The sequence below is a fragment of the Elephantulus edwardii genome, unplaced genomic scaffold (assembly GCF_000299155.1).
Source record: "Elephantulus edwardii isolate Elephantulus edwardi_28Jun2011 unplaced genomic scaffold, EleEdw1.0 scaffold00072, whole genome shotgun sequence".
NCBI lineage: Eukaryota > Metazoa > Chordata > Mammalia > Macroscelidea > Macroscelididae > Elephantulus > Elephantulus edwardii.
Window position 1 is genome coordinate 5,315,437 of NW_006399822.1, and position 23,302 is coordinate 5,338,738.

The 23,302-nt window shown below is 49.8% G+C and overlaps 1 protein-coding gene across 1 annotated transcript in view; it reads right to left on the bottom strand.

Annotated features, from left to right (window-relative positions):
- Positions 1-23,302, bottom strand: part of PLCG2 (phospholipase C, gamma 2 (phosphatidylinositol-specific)) — a 135,789-nt gene that overhangs the window by 41,328 nt on the left and 71,159 nt on the right. The window contains 11 exon segments of the mRNA XM_006888806.1: positions 1-99; positions 759-934; positions 1,135-1,224; positions 3,661-3,765; positions 7,983-8,151; positions 9,416-9,536; positions 11,028-11,113; positions 13,593-13,711; positions 15,043-15,144; positions 17,675-17,747; positions 18,138-18,181. Coding sequence (XP_006888868.1) covers positions 1-99; positions 759-934; positions 1,135-1,224; positions 3,661-3,765; positions 7,983-8,151; positions 9,416-9,536; positions 11,028-11,113; positions 13,593-13,711; positions 15,043-15,144; positions 17,675-17,747; positions 18,138-18,181 — 1,184 coding nt within the window.

Genomic DNA, 23,302 nt, shown 5'->3' on the forward strand with positions numbered 1-23,302 from the left:
TAGATGCTGCTGAACATGAGGTTGTCCGTCAGGTAGTACTTGAGCGTCCCGCCGTCCATGGTGGAGCGGATCCGGCAGTGCTGGACGCGGCCCGACCGCCTGCGGGGACAGGGGGACGGTGGGGCTGCTGACGGCGAGGTGCAGCTCCCACAGAGGAAGACGAAGCTCCCACGACGGTTACAGCCCTGGAGAGCCGGGGGCTCATTCTCCTCTGCCCGCCTGGGACACTGGGAGTTGGAATCAACTTGGAAGCTTTTTGTTTAACTCCTACAAGGGACCTGGTGGCACAGCTGCTAAAGCTTCTGACTGTTAGCCAAAAGGTTAGAGGTTCAAGCCCACCAGCTCCTCTGAGAGAAGATGACGCGGCAATCTGCTTCCATAATGATCTCAGGCCTCAAAGCCCTGTCAGGCCTCTGCTCTGTCCTGCAGGGTCCCCAGGAGTCCAGTCAGTTGTGCAAGAGTGAGGTTGATGCTTTGGTTTAACTTCTGCACAGAGCCTCGTGTGGGATAGCTGTTAAAGCACCTGGGCGCTACCTCAGCGGTCACACCTGTGTGCCCACCAGCCGCTCTTTGGGAGAAGGCGTGGCAGTAAATGTCTGTAAGACTCACAGCCCAGGAGCACTCAGGGGCCGTTCTGCTCTGCCCTACAAGGTCACTGTGGAGGTGGAACGGACTGACAGCTCTGGGATGCATGTCTCCCCCAGGTGTGGCTCACACAGCCCACCACGTGGTCTGGAGGCTGCAGGTGGGGCACGTACCAGAAGGACAGCGTGTAGTCATTGGGGAAGGTCTCGCTCTCGCGCACCAGGAAGGTGCCATCCTTGGCCCCCACCTCGGCGCAGTACTCCTGCAGCAGCTTCTCGGCACTGGTCCTCTTCTCCACCTTCTTGTGGAACCACTTCTCCCCGAAGTGCAGCTCCGTGGGGGGTGTGTCCTGGCCACGGCGGGGAGAGCCCTCCGTGAAAGCGTGTCCACCCAGCAGACCCCACCACCGAGCATCCCAGAGCACCTAGTACCCCTTGGTGTCCAACCTCTGCCCAGCACGTCCTCGGGTTGCATGCCCACTTAGCAATCAGATTCCAGCTTCACAGAGGTCAGGGAAGGCAGGGCCCACTGCCCGCCACCCACTCCTACCTGGGGCGGCTCCTCCTCCAGCGTCTGCTCAATGTCGTCACTAAAGGACAGCTTGGCATCGGCGACGGCACAGTAGTGCCTCGTCCATTTCTACAAAGAGAAGCAAACATGATCGTCTCCTAAGGAGACCCCAACACCTCCACTCATCAACGCTGGGCCCTAAAAGCCCTGTCCAGGGTCATCTGCATTCACTGGGGAGCCACTGGGCTTGCCTAGTTTCCAACCTGAATGGAGGGGTCACTGAACCCTTCAGGACATTTTTTCTCAAAAAACATCTTCCTTCCTTTGGGCTGCTTTGGTCAACTCGAAGATATTTCTCGGTCGACTGTTAACTAGTTACTGCTTGTGGTACAGTTATCTCGCAGTCTTTTATAAACAATGGGATTGACTGGTGGGGTCTGAAAATTATCTTATTTCTATTTTGTCTACCCTTAATACTTTCTGGGATTTTTTTAGCCAGTTTTCTAGAAGCTTTTACCTGTGACTTGATTTTTCAATTGAATCTTTAGTCTCTTTTTCAAAATGCTTATATCCAAGAAAGTATCAAAATGCTTTTACCTGTAAGAGCAGAATGTAAAAATGTCCTCAAATGGGTTTGCATTTTATGTGAAGGACTAGGACTTCCTTCTAGGACATGATTTTAGGCAAAAGGAAGGTTGGCGGTGTAAATGCCTTACTCTCATAAAAAGAAGATCTAGGGTGGGATTGTCCCAGAGCTTTGGAGGTGCTGTGCTGCTAACGGAAAGGTGAGCAGTTTGAATTCACAAGACGTTCCACGGGAGAGGCAGGTAGCATCCTCCTGTAAAAACGTACAGCCTTGGAAACACAATGGAGGGTCGCCAGCCACTGAGCTGCGACTGGACAGCAGTGTTGTGTTTTGGTTTTTAAGAAATTAGGAAGGAGGCGTGGCCCTTTAACAGTTTAACACTTGGTTGCCAATCAAAAGGTCTGTCATTTGAATCCACTAAAAAGAGAACAGGCCAGGTGATCTAGTCCTGTAAAGCTTACAGCCCAGAAACCCCGAGGCAGTTTGTCAGACAGGGTGGCTGAGTCCGATCAGCCTGACAGCCCAGAACACAGAAGTCTCGACGAACCCCACGCACTGTGCTCTCCCAGACTGGAGCCTGCACCTAACACAGGACAGAAGACTGAGCACTGCCCACCGTCAATTCTACATCATGGTTTCAGAAACCATAAATATTCTCAGGAGATGATTGCCTGGCCTTCTCCTGTGTGGCATCTGGTGGATTCAAACTCCTCACCTCCTGACAGCAGCCTAACACGTTACACATCCAGAGCTCTTTTTACTAAAAGATAAACTCAAAGGTGTAGTGGACAAATCGGTGCTATCGGGAAGAGATCGAGAAATGAATTAAGGTGAGTGGTTCTAAGCCCTCAGCGATTCCACAGGAAAAAGAGAAAAGATTCACACAGTTTCAGAAGCCCACAGGGCAATTCTACTGTGTCCTACTATGAGTGAGAATCGACTCCACAGAAGGTGGGTTTGCTTCTGCTCTGAGCATAAGTGAATTAAGAGTGTCGTACAATGATAATGTACAGATACAATAATGATAAAATACAACAACGATAATGTACACACTGTGGTGAATGCTCATGTGAGGAAACTCAGTGAAATGTCGACGAAAACTACTGAAAAGTACAAAAAATATATATGGGGCACCAGAGCTCGCCTAATAAATATAAAAAAATTAAAAAGTTAAAAACAAAAGACAAAAAAAATTATATATGCCTATATACTTTATACTGGCATATACTTACCTACTATAGACATCTCTACAGCTAAGTACTTACATACACATAATGTATGTGTATATATATAGATACTGTTGTTGTTGATTGCCTTTGAGTCGAGAATGATTCATAGCGACTCTATGAACAAAAGGCCTGAAGCCTTTCTATAACTGTCGACGTTTATCAAAGTTCATAGAAGTTTCCAGAGGCATGTTGTTTAGGAAGTGGATGCCACTCCTGCTTCCAAATATATAGATATAGATACATGTATCAACTTTTCAGTTTTATATACATGCATAGGGATCACTGGTGGTATGGTCAGCAAGGAGTCACACTGCTAACTCCAGGCCAAAGGTCATGCCTATCTGGCGGTTCAAATCCACCAACAGCTCTGAGAGAAAGATGAGGAATCTCCTCCTGTGCAATTTACAATCCTGGACACCCACCGAAGGGTCAGCTCTGCCTCGGTTCTGAGCACACATCAGTAAGAGAAAGAAATGTATACATTGGTTGTGATTTCTCAGAACCAACCTGACCTCAGGAAGTTTCATTTTTCTGGCTGTATATGTGACAATGAATATAAAATCATTCCAAAATAAATCATTAAAAAGTTAAAAAATATAAAATTGCACTGCAAAAACAATTCCATTTAATTAAAACTGCCAAGGGCAGAGGGGACGGGTGGGGAGGCAGTGGTGGCTGCAGAGGGCAGCGGGCAGAGTAGGGCATGAGGGCAGCGGGCAGGGCGTGAGGGCAGTGGGCAGCCCCACCCACCTGGTCGATGGAATCCCACATGTACAGCTCGCCCTGCTGCTTATGCTCGTCCTTCTTGTCCTCCATGTTGACGTCCACGTCACCGCGGGGGCCCAGCTTCTTATGCTGAGAGGCAACACATACAGAATGTAACCACCCATCACCCACATCCGGGATCAGCCAACCAGCCAGCGTTCACCCACATCATCTCGACCTCAGGGCCTTTGCACGCCCTGCCCTCAATCCCTGGCTTGTCTCTCACTGCCCTGTCTGTCATCACCCTCTTAGTGTCTTCTCCAAACACTCCCCCATAATGAGCCCACTCCCCTCTTCCATCCCTGTCACTCAATCCCTCTCCAGCTCGATCATCCTAACTCCTTGGCCCAATGTGATCAGCATATGAATCTGTTTTACTGTCTCCTGTCCATCTTGTGCTAGAATATAAGAGTTCTACTGAAAAATCTGCTGGCAAGGACCTCTCTATAAGTGCGAAAGAGCAATGATGTCAGTTTAAAGACTAAGGTGCACCTGACCCAGTCATGGCATTTTCAGTTGCTTCCGACAGCTGGACAATGAATAAGGCAGACGGAGGAAGAATGGATGCCTTTAGATCATGGTGTTACAGAAGAGTAGTGAATATCCCCACAGAGAATCAACAGAACAAACAGATTTGTCTTTAAGGGAATGCAACTCCTTAGGGACAAGGATGTTGACACTTTAAGTCTCACATTATTTGGGGCATGTTGTTAAGAGGAACTGTCCTTGGAAAACGACATCCCGCTGAGAAAGACTGATGGGCAGCCCAAGAGAGGCAGCTCCTCTGTGGGACGACTGACACTGGAACAGTAATAAGGGGCTCAATCAAGGTAGAGACTGGGATGCTGGTGCACATATGCTGGGGGTCACAGTGAGTCAGAGTCTCAGCGTCACCTAACAACAACACAGATGCCCCAAGATACCGCATGAGCTGGTGGGTGAGACAGATGCTTGTAAGCCGTCAGGTTCAACTGGCGTAGCCCATGTGTAGCTGAGGCATGCAAACACGAGCTTGAAAGTCAGATCTAACTTTAGACTATTTCTTTTCAGACTAGTTCAAATACGCCCGTATTTTGAACTTCTTCAATTTGACTAAGGTGTACAGGACTCAGACCATGAGCTTGTCAATCATTTGCCTTGTGTCTGAGAGCCGGACAATGAATAAAGATGGCAGAAGAACTGATGCTTTTGAATTGTGGCATTGGAGAAGAGCGCTGACCATCCCATGGACGGCCAAATGAACATACAAATATGTCCTGGAGAAAGTGCAGCCAGAGTGCTCCTTGGAGGCAAAGATGATAAAGCTTCATCTCACATACTTTGGGCACGTTGCTAGGACAGACTATTCCTTGAAGAGGGACATCAAGCGTGAGAAGGTGGAGGGATGGAGAAAGCCCCTCAACCATGTGGACTGACACAGTGACCACAGCAATGGGCTCCCGTGTGTCAGAGATTTTGAGGATGGCACAGGACAGGACAGGGCTCAGATCTGTTGCTCACAGGGTCGCCGTGGGTCATATTCAACTCAGCATATTCCTAACAAGGCACCCGCAGGCATATAAAGCACAAATCACTCACAGAAAACTATTAAGACTACAGAACCAGGAGGTCGCAGCTGACAAAAAGAACACGGTGCATGTATTATTTGTGTAGAAATACAGTGACCACGTGACCAGTGTATGCCATTTAATGCTAACCCTCACTGTCCACACCTGTAAAGAGGATACAAGGTGAGAGGTCGGGGACGGTCCATCCTGCTGACTGGGAAGGACACTGGAGAAGAGAGTCCACTCAGCATGGAGCATGAACACAGCCCACCCCTGTCTGGAACAGAAAGGGGTGAGCCCTCAAGAATCACAGCTGAGGGGAAGCAGCGCTCCCTACCGCCCACCTGTTATAGATGGAAGTGTGCCTGTTCAATGGGGCAACTTGATCTGATGTGACTATTCAAACCCTCCCTTCAAGGATGGTAACGCTGCCCAGTTAGGGACAAGCCGGATAAGGAGGAAGAGTACCACCCCGGGGGTCACGGTGCATCCTGAGGCAATCTGGTTTTATTATTATTATTAGAGTTAAAATTTACAGAGCAGATTGGTATTCCATTAAGCCATTCATATGTGATTCAATCTTTGAGAGAGAGTTTAAAGAAATTAAACAAGCAAGTAGAGAAGGGACCGCCTATAAATAAGGCAGATAAACCGGAAGAAAAGCACGTCCTTTGGGTCCAGAGTCTCTGCAGTGAGCACGTCCTGGTCCAGGTGAAGACTGATGACCTGGGCAGAGAGGGACAGCCTTGCCCTGAATTCAGGCTTCGAGCCTCCTAAGCCGTGAGTCTGTATTTCTATCTTGGAAAGCCACCGCTTTACTGTCATTTTATTACAGCAGCACCAGACAACAAAGATGAACAGCCAATATGATGACTGGAACCAGGAGCTGCTCTGAGCGCCCTCCACAGTGAGGCAGGGAAGCTGTGAGCAGACGCCAGCAGGTACAGCAGGCCGGCCTTGAAGACCTCCTGGCCCAGGACCGGGGCATCGGGACCCTTCTCAGTCCTGCTGGCCCAAGGCCGGGGCATCGGGGCCCTTCTCTGTCCTGCTCCTTTTGCCCTGTGACCGGCTTCATCCCGCCAGAAGCTTCCCTTGCAAAGCAGCATTCTGCCCAGGATCTTAGGATCCCCAGTGGGTGCAAATGGTCAGTGCTGTTAACTGAAAGGCTGTTGTTTCCACACTACTCAGTGGCCCCTCAGAGAACAGGCCTGGTAACCCCCTGTGTGTGTGTGTGTGTGTGGTGGGGGGAATCAGCCTCTGAAAACCCTGCAGGGCCCAGTTCTGCTCTTACACCCACACAAGTGGTCACTAGGAGTGGAAGCTGGATCAGGAGCAGCCAGCTGGGCCTTCCGTGGGACACAGGTCAGTGCCAGCATCCTGGAGGAAGAGTGTGGCAAGCTGCTTCCAAGTGATCACGAAATCGAAAACTACGAATCACCGATCTCCTCGGGCACACAGGGCAGCCAGGTCGGAATCCACTATCAGCTGGTCTGGGCGGTTTACCGGGGGTGGGGGGGGGGGGGGGGGGTGTCTTTCCTAGGGAGCTTTGGTAGCTTGGTGATTAGTTGTGCTGCCAACCTAAAGGCACACAGTTCAAATCCACCAGCTTCTCCATAGGATGAAGAAGGGCAGTCTCCTTCCGTGTGATTTACTGCCTCTGAAAAGCCACTGAAGGGTCAGGTGTGAGTTGGCTCTGGCTCAGTGTACCCAACAACTCTGTATTCTTGGTAACACTCATGGTAGATGCCGTCAAGAACGGAAAAGATGTGCTGTCCTGGGAAAATCTGCTGTCAGGGACCTTTCTCAGGCACTAAAGAGCAAGGATGTCAGTTTAAAGACTAAGGTGCGCCTGATCCAAACCACAGTATTTTTCAATTGTTTCCTAAGCATCTGAAATTTGAACAATGAATAACGGAAGAAAAGATGCCTTTGAATTGTGGTGTTGGCAAAGGTACTGAATAGCTTGTAAGAAACAAAACCAAAAAAAAAAACCCCAAACACATCTTGGACAATGTACAAGCCGAGTGTCCTTAGAAGGAGCTGACCCTTCATCTCATGTCCTTTGGGCATGTTGTCAGGAGGGGTCAGTCCTTGGGAAAAGACATCACGCTGGGGAAGGAGGAGAGAGAGCAAAAGGAAGGTGACCCTCAGTGAGGCGGGCTGAGGCACTTACCGAATAATGTGCGTGTCACATTATTATATATTATTATTATTATTATTATTATAGAGGAAGAGGGTTGCACAGGACAGGACAGGGCGCTCATCTGTTGTTCACTGGGTCGTTGTGACAAGGCAGGGTCGACTCGATAGCTCCCAACCACAATTTTACTTCCTCATGACACAAAACCCAAGAATGACACCCCCATCATCACTGGGGTCCCTGGTTCCCCCAGACACGACTGGTCACTTTCTCCTCTGAGGACCTGATGCACCAGCTCCCCCCTCCCCAACACTTAGAGTCTGTCCAGGACCTTCTATCTGACCCTTCTTCACGGCTGCCTCTCACACTAGCCTGGGGGAGAAAGGGGCGCTGGGTCTCCTCCAGCCGACAGAATGAACGTGTGAATGACCACAAGCTAGCCTCTACAGGTCACCCACGGCAGGCGGGGCGCAGTTCCAAGCCCTTCGCACGGGTCCTTGCACTTCACACTCAGAGTGAGCTTAGAAGAGGGGTTCTGTCATCGTCCTCCGAGACTGGGCAGGACACACACAAAGGTGAGTGGTGCGGGGTCAGGCCGCCCCGAGGAGAGCTGGGCCTACCTTGATGATGATCTTCTCGCGGAGCTGGCTGGGTGAGGGCAGCTGGTCCGCGCTGGCCTCCGTGGGCTTGGTGAGCAGCAGGTCGTCCAGCACCTCCTTGAACACCCTGGCCATGTAGCGCTGCTGCTCCACGCCACAGTGCTGCTCAATGGACAGGATCACCGGGAAGCTGTGGCAGACGGGGAACAGGTTGGGGCGGGAACAGGGCCACGCTTCCCAGAGAAGCCAGCAGCGGACCCAGGGGTGAAAAACACCAGGCCAACACTCAGAGCCACCTCTGCCTGCCTGGAGGCCAGAAACCTGCTGCCCCGGGAAGTGGACACTGGGGTCGCAGGAAGCACTGTAACACATGCTCAGGACCAAGCAGGTGTGCCCAGATCCTGGGCAGGGCTCTGGGCCACTCCATGCCCACTTTCCCTGCCAGCTCAGGACAGAAAGCAGCTCCTGTGGGAGACGGGGTCACCCACATTCAGGCACTGTCCCACCACCACCCTTCATGCATTATGTCCACATACGAACCCACCCACTCGTCTGTCATGGCCTTTAGACTTTTCGGGGGGGAGGGAACTAAAGAAGTTCCTACTTTTTTAAAATGTTTACTAACACATACTGCATTGAAAGAGATGCGAGAGAGAACTGCTTGTTTCAAAGGGATATATGATTGGGTATTATTATTGTGACAGGAGTCCAGAACGAAGGCTGCACAGTGGAGTGGACTTGGGGGGAGGGACTGAATAACAAAACTGTTCTTTTATTTTTCAAAGAGAGAGCAAATTGGGGGGTGGGGGCAGGGAGAAAAATGTAACAATGAATGAATGGAAATCCAAAGTCTCTGTAAACTTTCATTAAAATTAATAATAATAAAAAAAATTTCTAGGGGAGCTCTGGTGGCCTAGTGGCAAGGAGCTACAACTACAATCCTAGAGGCACACGGTTCGAATCCACCAGATGCTCTGCCGGGAAAAGGAGGGACAATTTCCTCCTGTACCAGTCAGATCTGATTTGACGGTACACTCACACACACACAAAAAAAATTTTCTAAAGAACCCCAAGACAAGTGAAACAAAAGCCAAGCATACTCATACAATCCGCATCGGAAGCCACCAGTGTTTGCATTTATAACCGCATGAAAGAAATGCAGTCGCAGCTGGACTTTAACTGAGCCCTGAACACATGGTAACACGTACAGTTGCTGACCAAAATTCTGGGGAGTAGAGTCCATCCAGAGGTGCCTCAGAAGAAAAACCTGATGGGTAACTAAGAAATAAAAACCATTCGGAGAGCAGAGTTCACTCCTGACACACGTGTGTGTGTGTGTGTGTGTGTGTGTGTGTGTGCGCGCGCGTGCGGTATTCCCAGAAGCAGATGCACCCACAGAGCCCTGGCCACCTCTCCCAACAAAAGCAAACCACGTGGAAAGCCATCGACCAGACCTTGAGGTGGCAAAGGCGTGCTCTTTGATGGCCTGCACGACGTCGTCAAACTTGATCTTGGTGGTCCGCGTCCAGCCATGGTAGATGATGGGCTTCCCGTCTGGCCCGTCCCAGCAGTCCACTGTGGGGAGAGATACGGCACCTCAACCCAGTTCCCACGTGTCCACCGGTGGGCACACACGCTGGCCAGCTGCAGAGCCAGGGATCAGCCCAGCTACCCACAGCCGGGCCATTACCAAGACGCAGAGCTCCAGGCCTGAGTCCACTGTGTGGTCAGACACATGTGTGTGCCTGTGGACTCGTAGGGGCCTTGCTTTAAGAAAGGCAGACTTAACATTCACACGATGGAACACTACGCAGCACGCAGAAGCAGTGATTTTGTAAATCACTACCTAACATGGGAGGGACTGGAGACCATTATGCTGAGTGAACGAAGTCTCATAAAAACAAATACTGTATAAAACCATTACTGTAGAACGAGTCTGAGGATCCAAGGAGGGGAGAGGTGGCTCAATCTTAGGGGCACACAATGTGATGGGTGAAGGGAGGGATGGGTAAACCAAAGGGGAAAGATGTGGTGTGAAAAACTACATCTACGAATTTTATGAACTTTGTACGTCAACCAGAATTTTAAAAAAAGGAATGATTACCTAAATTAAGATATGTCCATATGACAGCATATAGCTCTTAAAAATGGTGTTTAAGAACAGTAGTAACCTAGAAAATGCTCAAAGTAAAATAGTAATGAAAAAGGAATTATGTGTGTATAATCTGAATTATGTAAAAAAATATGTAGCAAATTGTTGGAAAGAAAGAAAACAAAATGGTAATCAATAAAAAAAAGAAGAAAGGCAGCCTTGTGATGCAACAAAAGATCTGCCCAATATTCTTTTAAAAGGTAATCACAATGTTGACGCAAGCTCTGGTGCCATCGTCCACTGGGGGTGGTGTTTTGACCCCAAAGGCGGAGCCTCTCTGGACGTTTGACTCCACCAGTGGCTGTGAGGGCGGAAGATGGGCATTCGCCCCCTTATGAGATGTGCAGCCTCCGAACCCCTCCAGAGGATCAGCTGTGAGTTGGTTTCAATTTGACGGCCGTGAGCTTGAGGGCTTTTCTAATTATAACGCCTTCTCTGCTCGTGGACGTATTACAAAGCTAGACAACATTCCATTTTAAAGGCTCAGAGTAAGATACACAAACAGGAAGAGGTCACGCCATCATCAAACCTCCCCACGTCCTCAACCACTACAGGTCACACGCCAGACATGCTCAAAGCCTAGGTTTTTGCTCATTCACTTTCACCCAACCAAAAACAGTAAGAAATCAGATGACAGTCCCCAAGAATCAGTGCTGCTGGCAGAGCATGGTTTGAACCCACAGGACACAGCTCCAATCTGGCCAGTCCTAAGACCACTTTTCTTGGGAACAATTTTCTTCTCGAGTCAAGTCCTTGGTTGTTTGTGCTCCAGGCACCCAGGGTCCCTCTCCACCTTGTCACATCTGCCTCCACTCAAACAGCATAAATAACTTTGAGCAACTGAAGGCCCGAGAATGGTCACCATTCTCCCTGAGGGCCATGTCCACCCACAGGCCCCAGTGGAAGCGACTCACGCTCAATGCAGCGGCAGCCCATTCGCAGGCAGCGGACGTACGCCTCTGTGGACGACTCGCTCCGCAGCTGGTCACCCGTGAGGTACCTGAAGGGAAGGCAGGGCAACACATGTGGGAAGACAACACTGCACCTTGGGGAACCTCTTAGCCCCCGAGTTGTGCTTGTGTGGAAGATCCAAGTTCCTACACTATGACATGAACATCTCATCACCCCCAGTCTACAGCTAGCCTGAGTTCTTGAAGGAGAATCCAGTCAAATGGTGTTGGGAGTGTGACAGATGGTGAACAACGAATGAACCACCACCCAGGGATGCCCACAGGATGTTCATCACACCGTGCCGGGGGTGGACACCCCCCAGGACACCCCCAGAGCTGTTCAGCTACTATTGGGGGAACATAATAGCTATGAAACACCAAACTCACTATTGGCTAGTGGGGTCCAACTCATAGCAATCCTCCACCACGTGTCAGAGGCTGAAAATATTTACGGAAGGAGAATACTCACCTTTCTTTCACCTTTCTTCCAAGGAGCAGCTAGTGGATTTGAACTGCTGAGCTTTCCATTAGCAGCCCAACACACAACAGGCTAAGCCAACAGGGTTCTTTATGAACTAGATGCACCAAAATGGCCATTAAACCTGCTTCTCACACCTAAGACCGTTCTGGTGCTCATACCACACCCCACCAACAATCCTACTTTGTATTTTTAGAAAAATAAAAATTTATTTTTAGAATTTTTTTTTTTTTTTTAGAAAAAAATAAAATCCTCTCTTCCTCATCATGAGGAGTCCTGGTGGTGTAGTTGCTAACTACAAGGTCAGCAGTTCGAATCCATCAGCAGCTCCATGGAAGGAAGATGAGAAGTCTCCTCCCCTTTCACCCCAGGGACCCCACGGTGGGTCAGGGTAAGATGGGATCAGCTTGGTGGCAGTGGTCCACAAGCTCCTCCTCTGTCTTCTGTGCCGCACAGAAGTCACCACCCCATGCCACGAACCCGTCATTTCCTTGTCTTCTCAGAGTCGTGTCACAGTTTGGGTGAAAGGTCACAGAGCCAAATGGTCTTCCATCCAACCACCCACACACTTGTCTCCTGCTATGGGACGCAGTCTCCACACTGGACGGCACTCTTCCAGCTTCTCCCATGCTCCCCCTTTCCACTGGCCCTGCCTCCCCAGGCCCCGCTGGCTTCGGAGTCTTCTCCCGCTGTGAGAAGCCAAGGCGGTGCCCTTCTGGCATGAGGTGTGAGGCTGCTCTAAGCTGCTTCAATCTCTCTGGCGTCACTACTCATTTCAGAGGCCTGTGTGTCATTTGGCTGAGAGATGAGCTGCCGGGTGACTTCGGTTCCTGGTTCAATTCAATTCCAGGGTGACTCGTCTTGGGGTGAAGACAAACTCTTAAAGGAACACGCAGCAGTGTGGGGAAGAGAAAGAACACTCAGAGTCACGGAATCTGTTTGTCCCTGATGGTCTTTCCTTCCTGACTTGCCTGGAGGATGAATATAAAGCTCTTCTCCCAGATTCCCACCTGGAATGGCATCTGGGGAAGCACCAGCCTGGAGCTCTCTTGGTGCTAGGGACCCACAGACTTCACTTTCTCACCTTGTTAGGAGACTGAACCTCAGCGCTTGAGTGTAGCATCCATTCTCTCCCCTCTCTCTTTGTAATCAGGTAATCTTCAGAGGGGCTGTACCTGATCTGTGGTTCTCTGACTTAAAGTCATGGGCAGTGTCTTCCTGCCTTCAGGGGACAGGTCATGTGGCTGCTTGTGACATAGGAGGTGCTGCTCAGGCCTGGCCCTGCCCATCTCCTCTCCTGCCTCCTATCAACTCAGCCTCCTCACACTTGAAAAGACTTCTCTGGGTTCCTTCTGCCCCAGGACCTTTGCACATGCTGTTCTCTAAACAAAATGACTCCTCACCTCCTCTGACTGTGCTTCTCACGGACTCCTGTTCATCCTTAACACCCAGTGGAAGGAGCGGTGGTCCCCTCACACACAGGGAGTCAGAATGTCACTCCTGCCCTCTGTAACCCAGCACCTTGCATGAGGTACTGGCACTGGGCTGACTGTACTTAGTGGCTGAATCCTAAAACAAATTGCTTTGATGTGGCCACAATGGGATGGCCAAACCTTGAAAACCAGTTTTGATAATCTCATCTTTGAAAAGCAAAACAGTAACGATTTCTGGTGTGTTTTTGGTAAATGTTTCTACAGTAGTTTAGGTTCTCATTCAACAATTTCTATACAAATTGTCCCGTGACATGACCTGCTTCCATTCTTCATAGAGTGTGAGCATTCTAGTTTCCACTCTGGTTGTTCTCTTTCTATGAATCTAGCTTCCCTGTCCACTTATCTCATCTTTGCTTTAAAGTAACAGTTGACCATCTGGTTTCATTTAGATGACTTTTCAGAGAAGCACTCTGAAATAATGCTAGGGGATAGTTTCAGGGGTGGGTGAGAAGCAGGGTCCTGCCAGCTCCCCACCACACTCCCCAGAGAGTAGTCCCGAGGGAGACTGCCACCCTGCCCTTCCAAGCCGGACCTCACACCATGTTGCCAAGAACTCACGTGTTATGTGACGAGGAGATCCAGTAGTGCGACAAGGGGTTGTTCATGTCCTGCATGTCCACCACGTCATACTTCTCATCCCAGATGCTGTTTTCCCGCGAGAACAGGTATGTAAGGAACTAGAAGAGTCGCACACACAGAGAGCAGAGAAGATCAGGACCAGTTCTTTCTGATGGGTGCTGACAGGGGAGCAGGGTGGGTCTGTGCAAGACATCAGCAGACGAGCCCCCAGCCTCAGTTCCTGAGATCCTCAGTGCAGAGCGAACAGAATAGGAAAGATAATGTTGTGCGGACTTTTGTCTTTTCAGTGCTAATTCTAAAATATTTGCTGTTAGGAAGCTCTGGTGGCCTAGTGTCAAGAAGCTGCACTGCAATCCCCAAAGTGTGCTGTTCAAATCCACCAGGTGCTCTTCTGGAGAAGGAGGGACAATCTCTTCCTGTACCGGTCGGATCCAATTTGACGGTACACATAGACAAAAAAACATTTAAAAAAAATTTGCTGCTCCAAGAATATGTGTCTCCCCTATGGAGTGGTTAGGGGATATGGTGGGGCAGTTACCATGCTCAGCTACTAAACAAAAGGCTGAAGGTTCAAGGCCACCCAGAGGTGCTGCTGAAGAAAGGACTGGAGATCCACACTGAAAAAGAATCAGCCCTTGGAAACCCCGTGGGGGATCAGTGCAACGAGACTGAACCGAAAACAGCAGCCGCTGGTCCTCTGTCACTTTCAAGGACTAATAATAAAATGAACATTTGTGATATGTTAAGAAACTCACACTTATCAATAATCACCTACTATCTAAAAAGCAGAATAAATTTTGTATCTCACGGTTGTTGAGTCAGTCACCTTATAGCTGACTCTCCAGTGGGTTTTCAGAGGCTCTAAATCCTATGGGAGGAGACTGTCAATCTTTGTCCTCTGGAGCAGCTGGTGGATTTGAACCAGTGGCCTTTAGGTGAGCAGCACAGCTCTCTCTGGGTTATGCCACCAGAGCTCTTTTTTGTATATAAGCTTTCCAATTCCTAGCAAGTGACTTCAGGGCACATAACAACAGTTCCTAGCTCCTTTTTAAAAAGATCAGAAGACTGACCGATGCTGGACCTAAGGGGCAGAGACAATCCAGAAGTCCTCAGCCCAAAGCGAACCCCAAGGCCTCTGGACACTGTCCCTGTCTGTGGTACCAGACGCACCCTAGTGGTGAAAATCATGACTGCACCCCAGCAACATTAGTCACACGTCCTGGAGTCAAACCTGTTCACAGGGGCTTCTCAGAGACAGTAAATAGCACGGGACGGGAATGCACATCCTTCTCCCACCAACACCACCAAGAGAAAATATTGAGGCCAGAATAATCTAGAAACTCAGGAGACACGGGGAACAACTGTTGACAGGCTCACTGAAACACACCAGGAGGCCCCAACATCCTAACAGAAAGCCCAGCTCACTCACCTCGTCCACAAACAAGAAGGGCTCGGCCGTCTCCCTCATTGTGTCGTCGATAAACTTCGTCATCTGCTCTCGGACCTTGTTCAGATCCTGAGCCCAAGGCTCCTTTAAAAAACAAAGAGAAGATGTTACCACAAAGGCAGCATTCGTCACCCCTGGGGGCCACCTGAGATCTCAGAGCAAAACACCTCCAAGTTCTGAACCGAGGGCTCTGAAAGAAGGTCCTGATCAGTGAGGGAGAAAGGGCAGGGATTCAAAATCCATTCACAGGTCTGACAGACCCAAGGGGAACACCCAGAGACTATCAGAGAGCCCTGGAGTCTGGAACTGAACTCACTTCTTCGAGGGAGCATCCCACATCCAAACAAAAGCCGGGCCTAGGAAAGTCAACAGTAAAACCAGGAAGGAATGTATTCCTGCACAAGCAACTACAGGAGATTTTCCAAAACTAAAGCTTAGAAGGCAGGAAGGGGCAGGAAAGGAGGCTGAATGGAAAAGGGAAACCCAGGGAGGGAGTGGGCAGAGTGCTGCGACCTTGCCACTGCGGGGACTGTAACCAACGTCATGAAACAAAAGGTGTGTGAGTTACTGGTTGGGAAATGCACCTGTGCTACCAATGGGTCTCCAAGCCACATAATGTATTCAAAAAGAATTCTGAATTCACGTGCAATCAAGGACTTCCTCGTGTGTGGCCTATCCTATGCCGGGGTCAAGAATGTTTTCTATAAAGAAAAAAAATGTACAACAAAACCCCAAACCCTCTGGCATCAAGCTGATTCTGACTTCTGTCAGCCCTCCATTGGGCTTCTGAGGCTGTAAATCTCACTAGGTGGAAACTGTCGATCTTTCTTCCTCAAAGGGACTCATGGATTTGAACTGATGACCCTTAGGTTAGCAGCCCAACATTCAACTGATGACACCAGGGAGAGTGATGACCCACGCTGCTTGGACACATGGTCATGCTCACCACTCTGAGCCCTCCACTCGGCAACCCTGCAGGTCACACACTGTCATCAGCATTTCATGATTAGGGAACAAGAAGCAAGCGCAAAGTCCGAGAGCTGGGCGGCAGCAGAGCCCAGGTTCCAAATAATTCCACTTTGGAAAACTGACACGAGGCCTGCTCCCCGTCCTCCCCTCAAGGGCTCAGCCCAGGTGAGCACTCGGACGTCGGGAGGGTGTGGACGCACACAACAAACCACCTCTGCAGACACAGGGGAGTCCCGTGACCCTTCAGAAAGGAAATGCTGACTAAAACTTCAAGTTGCTGGTCGCTTAGTGTGGAAAATCTCAGGCTGCAGACCAAAAAGCTGGAGGTTCCAGTCTACCAGCTGATCTTGGAAGAAAGGTGGGCGGTCCCTCCAGGAAAGATTATAACTCAGAGGCCTGACAGGGTGTCTCTATGGATCAAACTTAACTTCATGGCCAGGGGTCTGAAGTGCCTGGAACAACAATGAACTGGCACTGGCTGTGTTCAGAAGGCTTTGGGTACATGTTTGTGCTGGGGGAGTAACTGGCTGAAAGGCAACAACTAGGTTTGCACAGGAGGAACGCGGTCCGCATCCCTGGTCCACTGTACACAGGGGACTTGGACATGGGAAGTTTCCTTGCATGTCTTTTCACCAAAGGAAAAAAGGTGACTCTGTGTTAAAGGCAGTGGAATCATTTGCAAAACAGATGGGTTTACAGAATGTTATGAACATAACCAGTATCACTGACCCGGGCATGGGAGACATGAATTTTATTACCTGTATTTTCATTAAGGAAAACATGAAGATAAAGGGCCAGGGTCACTGAACTGTCCACATGAGAAACAACGGAGCAGCAAATGTAGTGAGGTGTATATACACACACACTTAACACAATGAAACAGAAAGAGAAAGGAGGAAAGAATTTAATACAGGAAACAGGGTGGGATAAGACACATCACTTCTGCTTTGAATATTCTAAAATGTCTCTCTTTTCATAAAACCAAATGTGTTAACAGACATGTGGGGTGGGAAGAGAGGCCTATCAGGACACCTGAAAGAAAGACCCTATTAAGGGCAGATACAAATGAGGGGTGAGATATGTCTGAGCAGCAGGCCAGGCACCCAGCCACCTGGTGGGGTTTGCAAATCTCCCTGTAGCGCGGGGCGGAGGCTGGTGGCACAGGGCACGCTGGGTGACAGCCGTGCACCTTTGTACAGGTGTGTTAGCATCTTTGAATACCAGACCACAAAGCCAGATCCTACAGAGGAAGCACCTTGGCCAGGCTCCCGACACCCAGAGAGCCCCGGGGTGTCTACCTTTCTTCCTTAAAAAGGATTCCTTGCATGAGGTCCTAAAAAGGGAGGCTGTAGTGGCTGCAAACAGAATTCTCCTGCCTACAATCCAAAACAAAGTCCACTACCAATTCCAACAGACAGTGAGTGACCCCACCGGACAGACAGCAGGGCCGCCCCAGAGGGTCTCCAAGGCTACAAATCTTTACTGAAGCAGACTGACACACATACTTCATTGGTTTGTGTCTCCAGGAAGCTCAGCCTAAATTCTATGGTCTGGAGTCAGCCCTGGACCCCGGCTGGTTCTCAGGTCCCCTGAGGCCCTGCTCACCCCACTCCCCAGCAGACCCCTGTCCGTGGCATCCCCTCACCTGCTGTTCATGTAACAGAAACCTCTGGAAGTCGTGCAGGTGGACCGCGGAGGCATCTGGCCGGTCGGTGTTCCTACCCTCGAGAGGAGAGACGGGCGTTTAGACAGATACATTCAAAGAGGCGTCAAGGTGGACTACCCACGTCAAATCCCCTGATGCACCCAGCCATAGGCAGTGGGAAAAAGACATCAATCCTGGGGCTCAGAGATGAATGAGACAGCACCCCAACTTGGACAGACGTCAGGAGGAGCACTGACAGAAGTGTCTTCAAGGACAAGGCCGCGGAGTCTGTGTTTTCGTAAACTACCGAAGGGGTTCTGATAAGGTCCTCTGTCTAGGAGATTGGGGATCTCAGGCAACTCCCTAACTCTCCCAGGAGCAAATGACCAGTGTGGGAGGACGGCCAAGGACACCCAGATCCAGCCCAGCTGCCCAGAGGTAATAACACACAGGGCCGCCTCACCCCAAGATGAAGACAAAAGAATCTTTCTTGAATTCATCAAGAATCTGAAACAGAAAATACACACACAGAGAGAATATTAGATGAGTCTGGCCACATGACAAATGAACAGGTCTTTCATGCTGTTGTCATGAAACCAAAACTGTCATTTACTTTAGTTACAAATGTTCAAATACAATAGAAACACGGGAAGCGAACAAGACAATGTCATTCTTCCCCTGCTGTTATCTCATTCACATGAAGCAACAGCCTAAGAACTTGGTAAGTGGTCTGTCTTCTAGAGTCCACTTCCTGGGCTCCTATCATACCAGATCCTGTGATATATCCTCCAAGTCTCTACTGGGTTATTCAAGCTTTACATAATATGTTGCAACCTTCCAACTCTTTTGGAAAGCCATACTGTGTTCGACAATATGTATTCACTTGAACTTCTGCTGTGTAATCCACTGTGGCCATGAAGCAATGGCCCTGTATAGCTCTCTGCCCACGTGTGCTGGTGTCTCTACAGTTTAGAGTCCTAGAAGGAGAAGCACCTGGGCATGGATAGGTAGTGCCTAAGTTACCCACCGAGATTGTGAGGATGGCATAGGCTAGGACAGGGTTCAGTTCTGTTGTTTATAGGGTCGCTATTCAACTTGCCAGCACCTAACAACTGTAACAGAGATACCACAAGGGGGTGGCTTTCATAAACAGAAATGTGTTCACTCACAGTTTAGAAGGCTAGAAGTTCAAATTCAAGCTGTGAGATCTAGGGGAAGGCTTTCTCTTTTTGCCTCTGTTTCTAGAAGTTATCCAGAAACTTGAATCTGAAGGACACACTCTGATCCCAGCTCTTTCCTGATGGTACTAACCTGCCCTCTGCTGACTCCTACCCTCTCTCTCAAGATAAAAGGTGCTGCAGACCACACCCCAGGAAAACTCGCCTTTACAGACCGGAGCTGTGACCCGGAGGATGTCGCATCCCACTGTACCCCCCTTACAACTGACTGGCTGACGGTGTGCGCTCACCTCCGGGGAGGTGACCGTGCTATTACATAAGTGCCTTCAGTGCTGCCTCGTCAGCATCAAGCTGCAGGTAAGTGGACGCTGACACAGCAATCCTCGGAACAACAGATGGAAAACTCGCCCTGTGGGTCCATCCTCACAATCCGCGGCACTCAGGCCCACTGCGGCCGTCGGCCGTCGCTGCCCCAGGCCATCTCATCAAGGGTCTTCCTCTCTTTCAAGGACGCTCGCCTTCTGCCGGCATGAAGTCTTTGAACAAAGACTGGCTCCTTCCAGCAGCGTGCCCAATGTGCATGAGGTGAGGTCTCACCCCTGACTTTAAAGAACTCCTCCCACAACAGATCTGTCTGTCCTTCTGGCAGTCCATGGGACATTCGGTACTCTGCAGCACCACCGGTCGAAAGCACCATTTCTCGGAGGTCTTCCTTACTCACTGTGCACCTTTCACACACCTATGAAAGCACTCTGCCCTGCCCTGGGCCTGCCGCACCTTGATCTACAGACGGACAGCCAGCCTCACCTTAGAAGGCCCACACTCAGCCTCCAGGGCCGCCACGGGTCAGAAGCGGCCTGACGGCGAGGGGTTTGAATTGGGTTGGAAATTACTCTATGTGATGCTAAAATGACGGCTGCACAACACCCGTAAAACCACACAGCACAAACAGTGTGCTCCAAATGACAGCTCTGGTGGCCGAGTGGGTAAGGACTTGCACGGCCAGTTCCAAGGCCGGTGGTTCGAACTCACCAGCTGCTTCAAGGGAGGAAGACGGGCACTTTACAGCCTCTGAAAGTCCACCAGAGGCGCAGCTAAGGGGCAGCTCCAACTCCATGGTGCGTAGCAACACCACACGAGAGTGGGCGGTAAACCCTGGCCCATTGCGTCTGCAGGCTACACACCTTCACGGAAGCAGACGGCCACGTCTTCCCCCACCGAGAGGCCTGTGGGTTCAAACTGTGTCGGTCAGGACACAAGTGCTTAACCACTGTGTCACCAGGGCCGCCGAATGCCAACTACAGGCTTCAGCTGTTCATCAGTATATTCATCGAGTGTATCCCACTGACGCCAGGTCACAGAACCACGGAAAAGTGTGCAGAGAGCGGAGGGATGTGGGGATCCTCCGCATCCCTTTTTTCTGGAAAGCTACAACTGCTCTAAAAAAAATAAAGTCCACTTTTTAAAAGTATCAGAAGAAGCGAAGAGCACAAAAGGAGACCCCTAACCTCGACTAACACTCGCATCCCTCATCTGCTGAGCCTCTCTCACACACACCCCTCCACCTCGTCCACTCTAACTACGCAGCACTGATTTAAGGAACTCTGACAGCAGAATGGTTAAGCGTCTGAATGCTACCCAAAAGGTCCTTGGTTCAAAGTCCCCATCTGCTCTGCATGAGAAAAGGCAAAAAGGCCTGGCAACAATCAGTGGCTTTGCCAGAGCCGGTGTCACCCAGTCTGGTAACTCATGGGTCACCCCTCCCCACGCACTTCCTCCCATACCAGTCTACCCAGAATCTTCAGTGATGTTTATTACCAATTTTAATTATAGAATGATATAATAGAGTTGAAAATTGCTCAAACATAGAATTTCTTAAGATTTTATAACTATGAAGAACAAAATTGACTTGTCAAATCATTCTACGCTGAATTACACTTGTCCTTATACAACTGGTAACTGAACAGACACATTTACAGCATGATTTACAGACTCCCGGAAATCCACTGGAGGGTCAGCGACGAGCGGACTCTGACTTGGTGACAGTGAGGGGTTTGGGAAGCTGAGTTTACAACAATGAGTTTGCTGGGCGATCTAACTCGACAATTCAACTTACAGCCATCAAGTCGGAACCCACTCAGAGCTGACCCTCCCGTGATGCTCCAGCTCCCTCTGGAGGGGCCACGCCACCAGGGGTCCCTGCACCCAATGACAGGGATGTCATCACAGAAAAGGCCATGCTGCTGCTGGAACCCGAAACCAAAATGTCACAGACTGTCATTCTGGTGTCACCACCCCTCTGGCACTGTCACAGAGTGGCCCACAACCTCTACACAGCCCCTCCTCCCATGACATCACTGCTGGTGGTGACATCAGCAAAGACAGCAGCTGAGGGTGCCCTGTGGACGGTACTACCGGGTCCTGCAGGGTTACCTGGACTTGGGATCTATTCCCTCCACCTTGAGGCCCTGCAGTGAGGCTGCCACTGGGCAAGCCAGGACAGAAATGAAAGTGCAGCCAGGCGCATGTTCTAAACGATGAAGACACAAAATAACTTCTCGTCTCGGCTCCGTCTCTCCCTCTCCTCTCATAGCAGAAGGCTGGCCATCTTTGTCTCTCGGACTATTATCGCCAAACTAGGGTCCAGAATAGAAAACAAAACCAACTGACCCATTACCCGAGTCACTCCTGACTCCTGGTAACCCTCCAGCAGGCGTGTACATCACTGGAAGGGATTACCACAGAACAGCTAGTGGATTCGAACCACCAGCCCAACAGTCAACAGCCCAACACATTACCCACGACACCACCAGGGATCCTGATGAACATGTGGACAATTCAAGCTCTAGAATACATTAGAAGTTGTACACGCGTGGGGTGGGGGGCAAAGTTTTGTTTTTCTAAAAAGCGGACCCCATCCATCGCTCAAAAGTATCTCAGTGATGTCAGTCACCCAACAAGGTGGGCAGCTCTTCCTTTAGAAATACTCCAACCTCCTTTTTTGGAGGTGTCGTTTAGAGCTGTCTTTTCTATCACAAAGACAGCTGGCAGCACTGTTACCTGGGCTCATCTGAAGAGCCGGGACACCAGGTGGATCAGGAGTTTAAGGGTCACAAGGCAAGACCCTTCCAAACCCAAGGCCCCAAGCCACACTTAATTACATCTCCAGGACGACCACGCAGGGCTGCGCTGGGCCCTACCATGCTCTGATCACCAGTCCACGCCTTTAAAGGCAGAACACACAGAAAGGCTCTGGTGGTGGAGGGGGTCAGCTGGCAGTGCTGCCCCCAACTATGCCCCATGACCAAAAAAAAAAAAAAAGATCAGCCTGTCGCCCCCTCCGGAGCCCCCTCCTGTCCCCCAGTGCACAGACCCCCAGCCCAGCTCATGCCTCGGGGAGACAGATGGAGCCCACACTGAGTCCTGCAGGTTCTGCACTGAGCTCCAGGAGGGACGCCATCAGATCCCTGGAGAAGGTGCCATGGTGTCACCTCCACCTGGTTCCTGATCCAGACACTCCTGGAACCCAGAAACCTTGTTGCCAGTGCACACAGCCCCCCTGCTGAGTATGCAGACCGCATTGGTTGGGAAGGAAGAACTAAGCGGGTTCTTCTCTGGGTCCCGGGTTCCAGGCTCGAGGAGGGCTTGGTGGAAGAGGCTGCACATGAGACAAATGGCCAGGGCAGTTGTCCACGTGCCTGGGAACCGCCTAGAGCTGTGCCCCTGAGGATCTGAGGACTAAATGCTCTCAGAAGCCCTGCAGGAAAGCAAGATGCCTTTTTAGACGGAGCATTTCCTAAATGCTACGGAACCAAGGCATCTCCAGAGCCACTACAGGCCAGGGCTTCAAACAGCCAGGAGCTTCAGTCAAACCAGTGCAGTCACACTCAAGTTTAATGCAGCATTATTTAAGACAGCAAAGACGTAGGAAAAAGCCCAAGTATCCACCAAACCCACGAAAGGCCAAAGAAACTGTGGTGTGTTCACACAGCAGAACACTGTGAATCACAGAAATACTATCAAGAATCTGTGAGATACTGCGTAACGTGGATGAATCTAGACCAAACTATGCTGAGTGGCAAAAGTCAGTCACAAAGTACAATTATACCGTAAGATCACAAATAGAAAACCTAAGTAAAAGTTTACACAGAGGCACCCTTAGAAGGGTAAGAGGGTTAAGAAGAAAAGGAGAGGGGAATAAAAATTAATACATAAGTGAGTGGGGTGAAAGGAAAGGTAATATATAATAAGGGTTTGAGGAGATACTGTTATTAATGATACTATTCTTATATATAATTAATAACTACTTAAAAATAATGAGGTTTATTACTTGGTTATTATATTAATTTATATAATATGTATGAAAGCGTATGGATATGATCCTGTCACTCACGATGTTGTACTTCAAGATGGATCTAGAAATAACTTTTTTTACTATAAAGGCAACCCC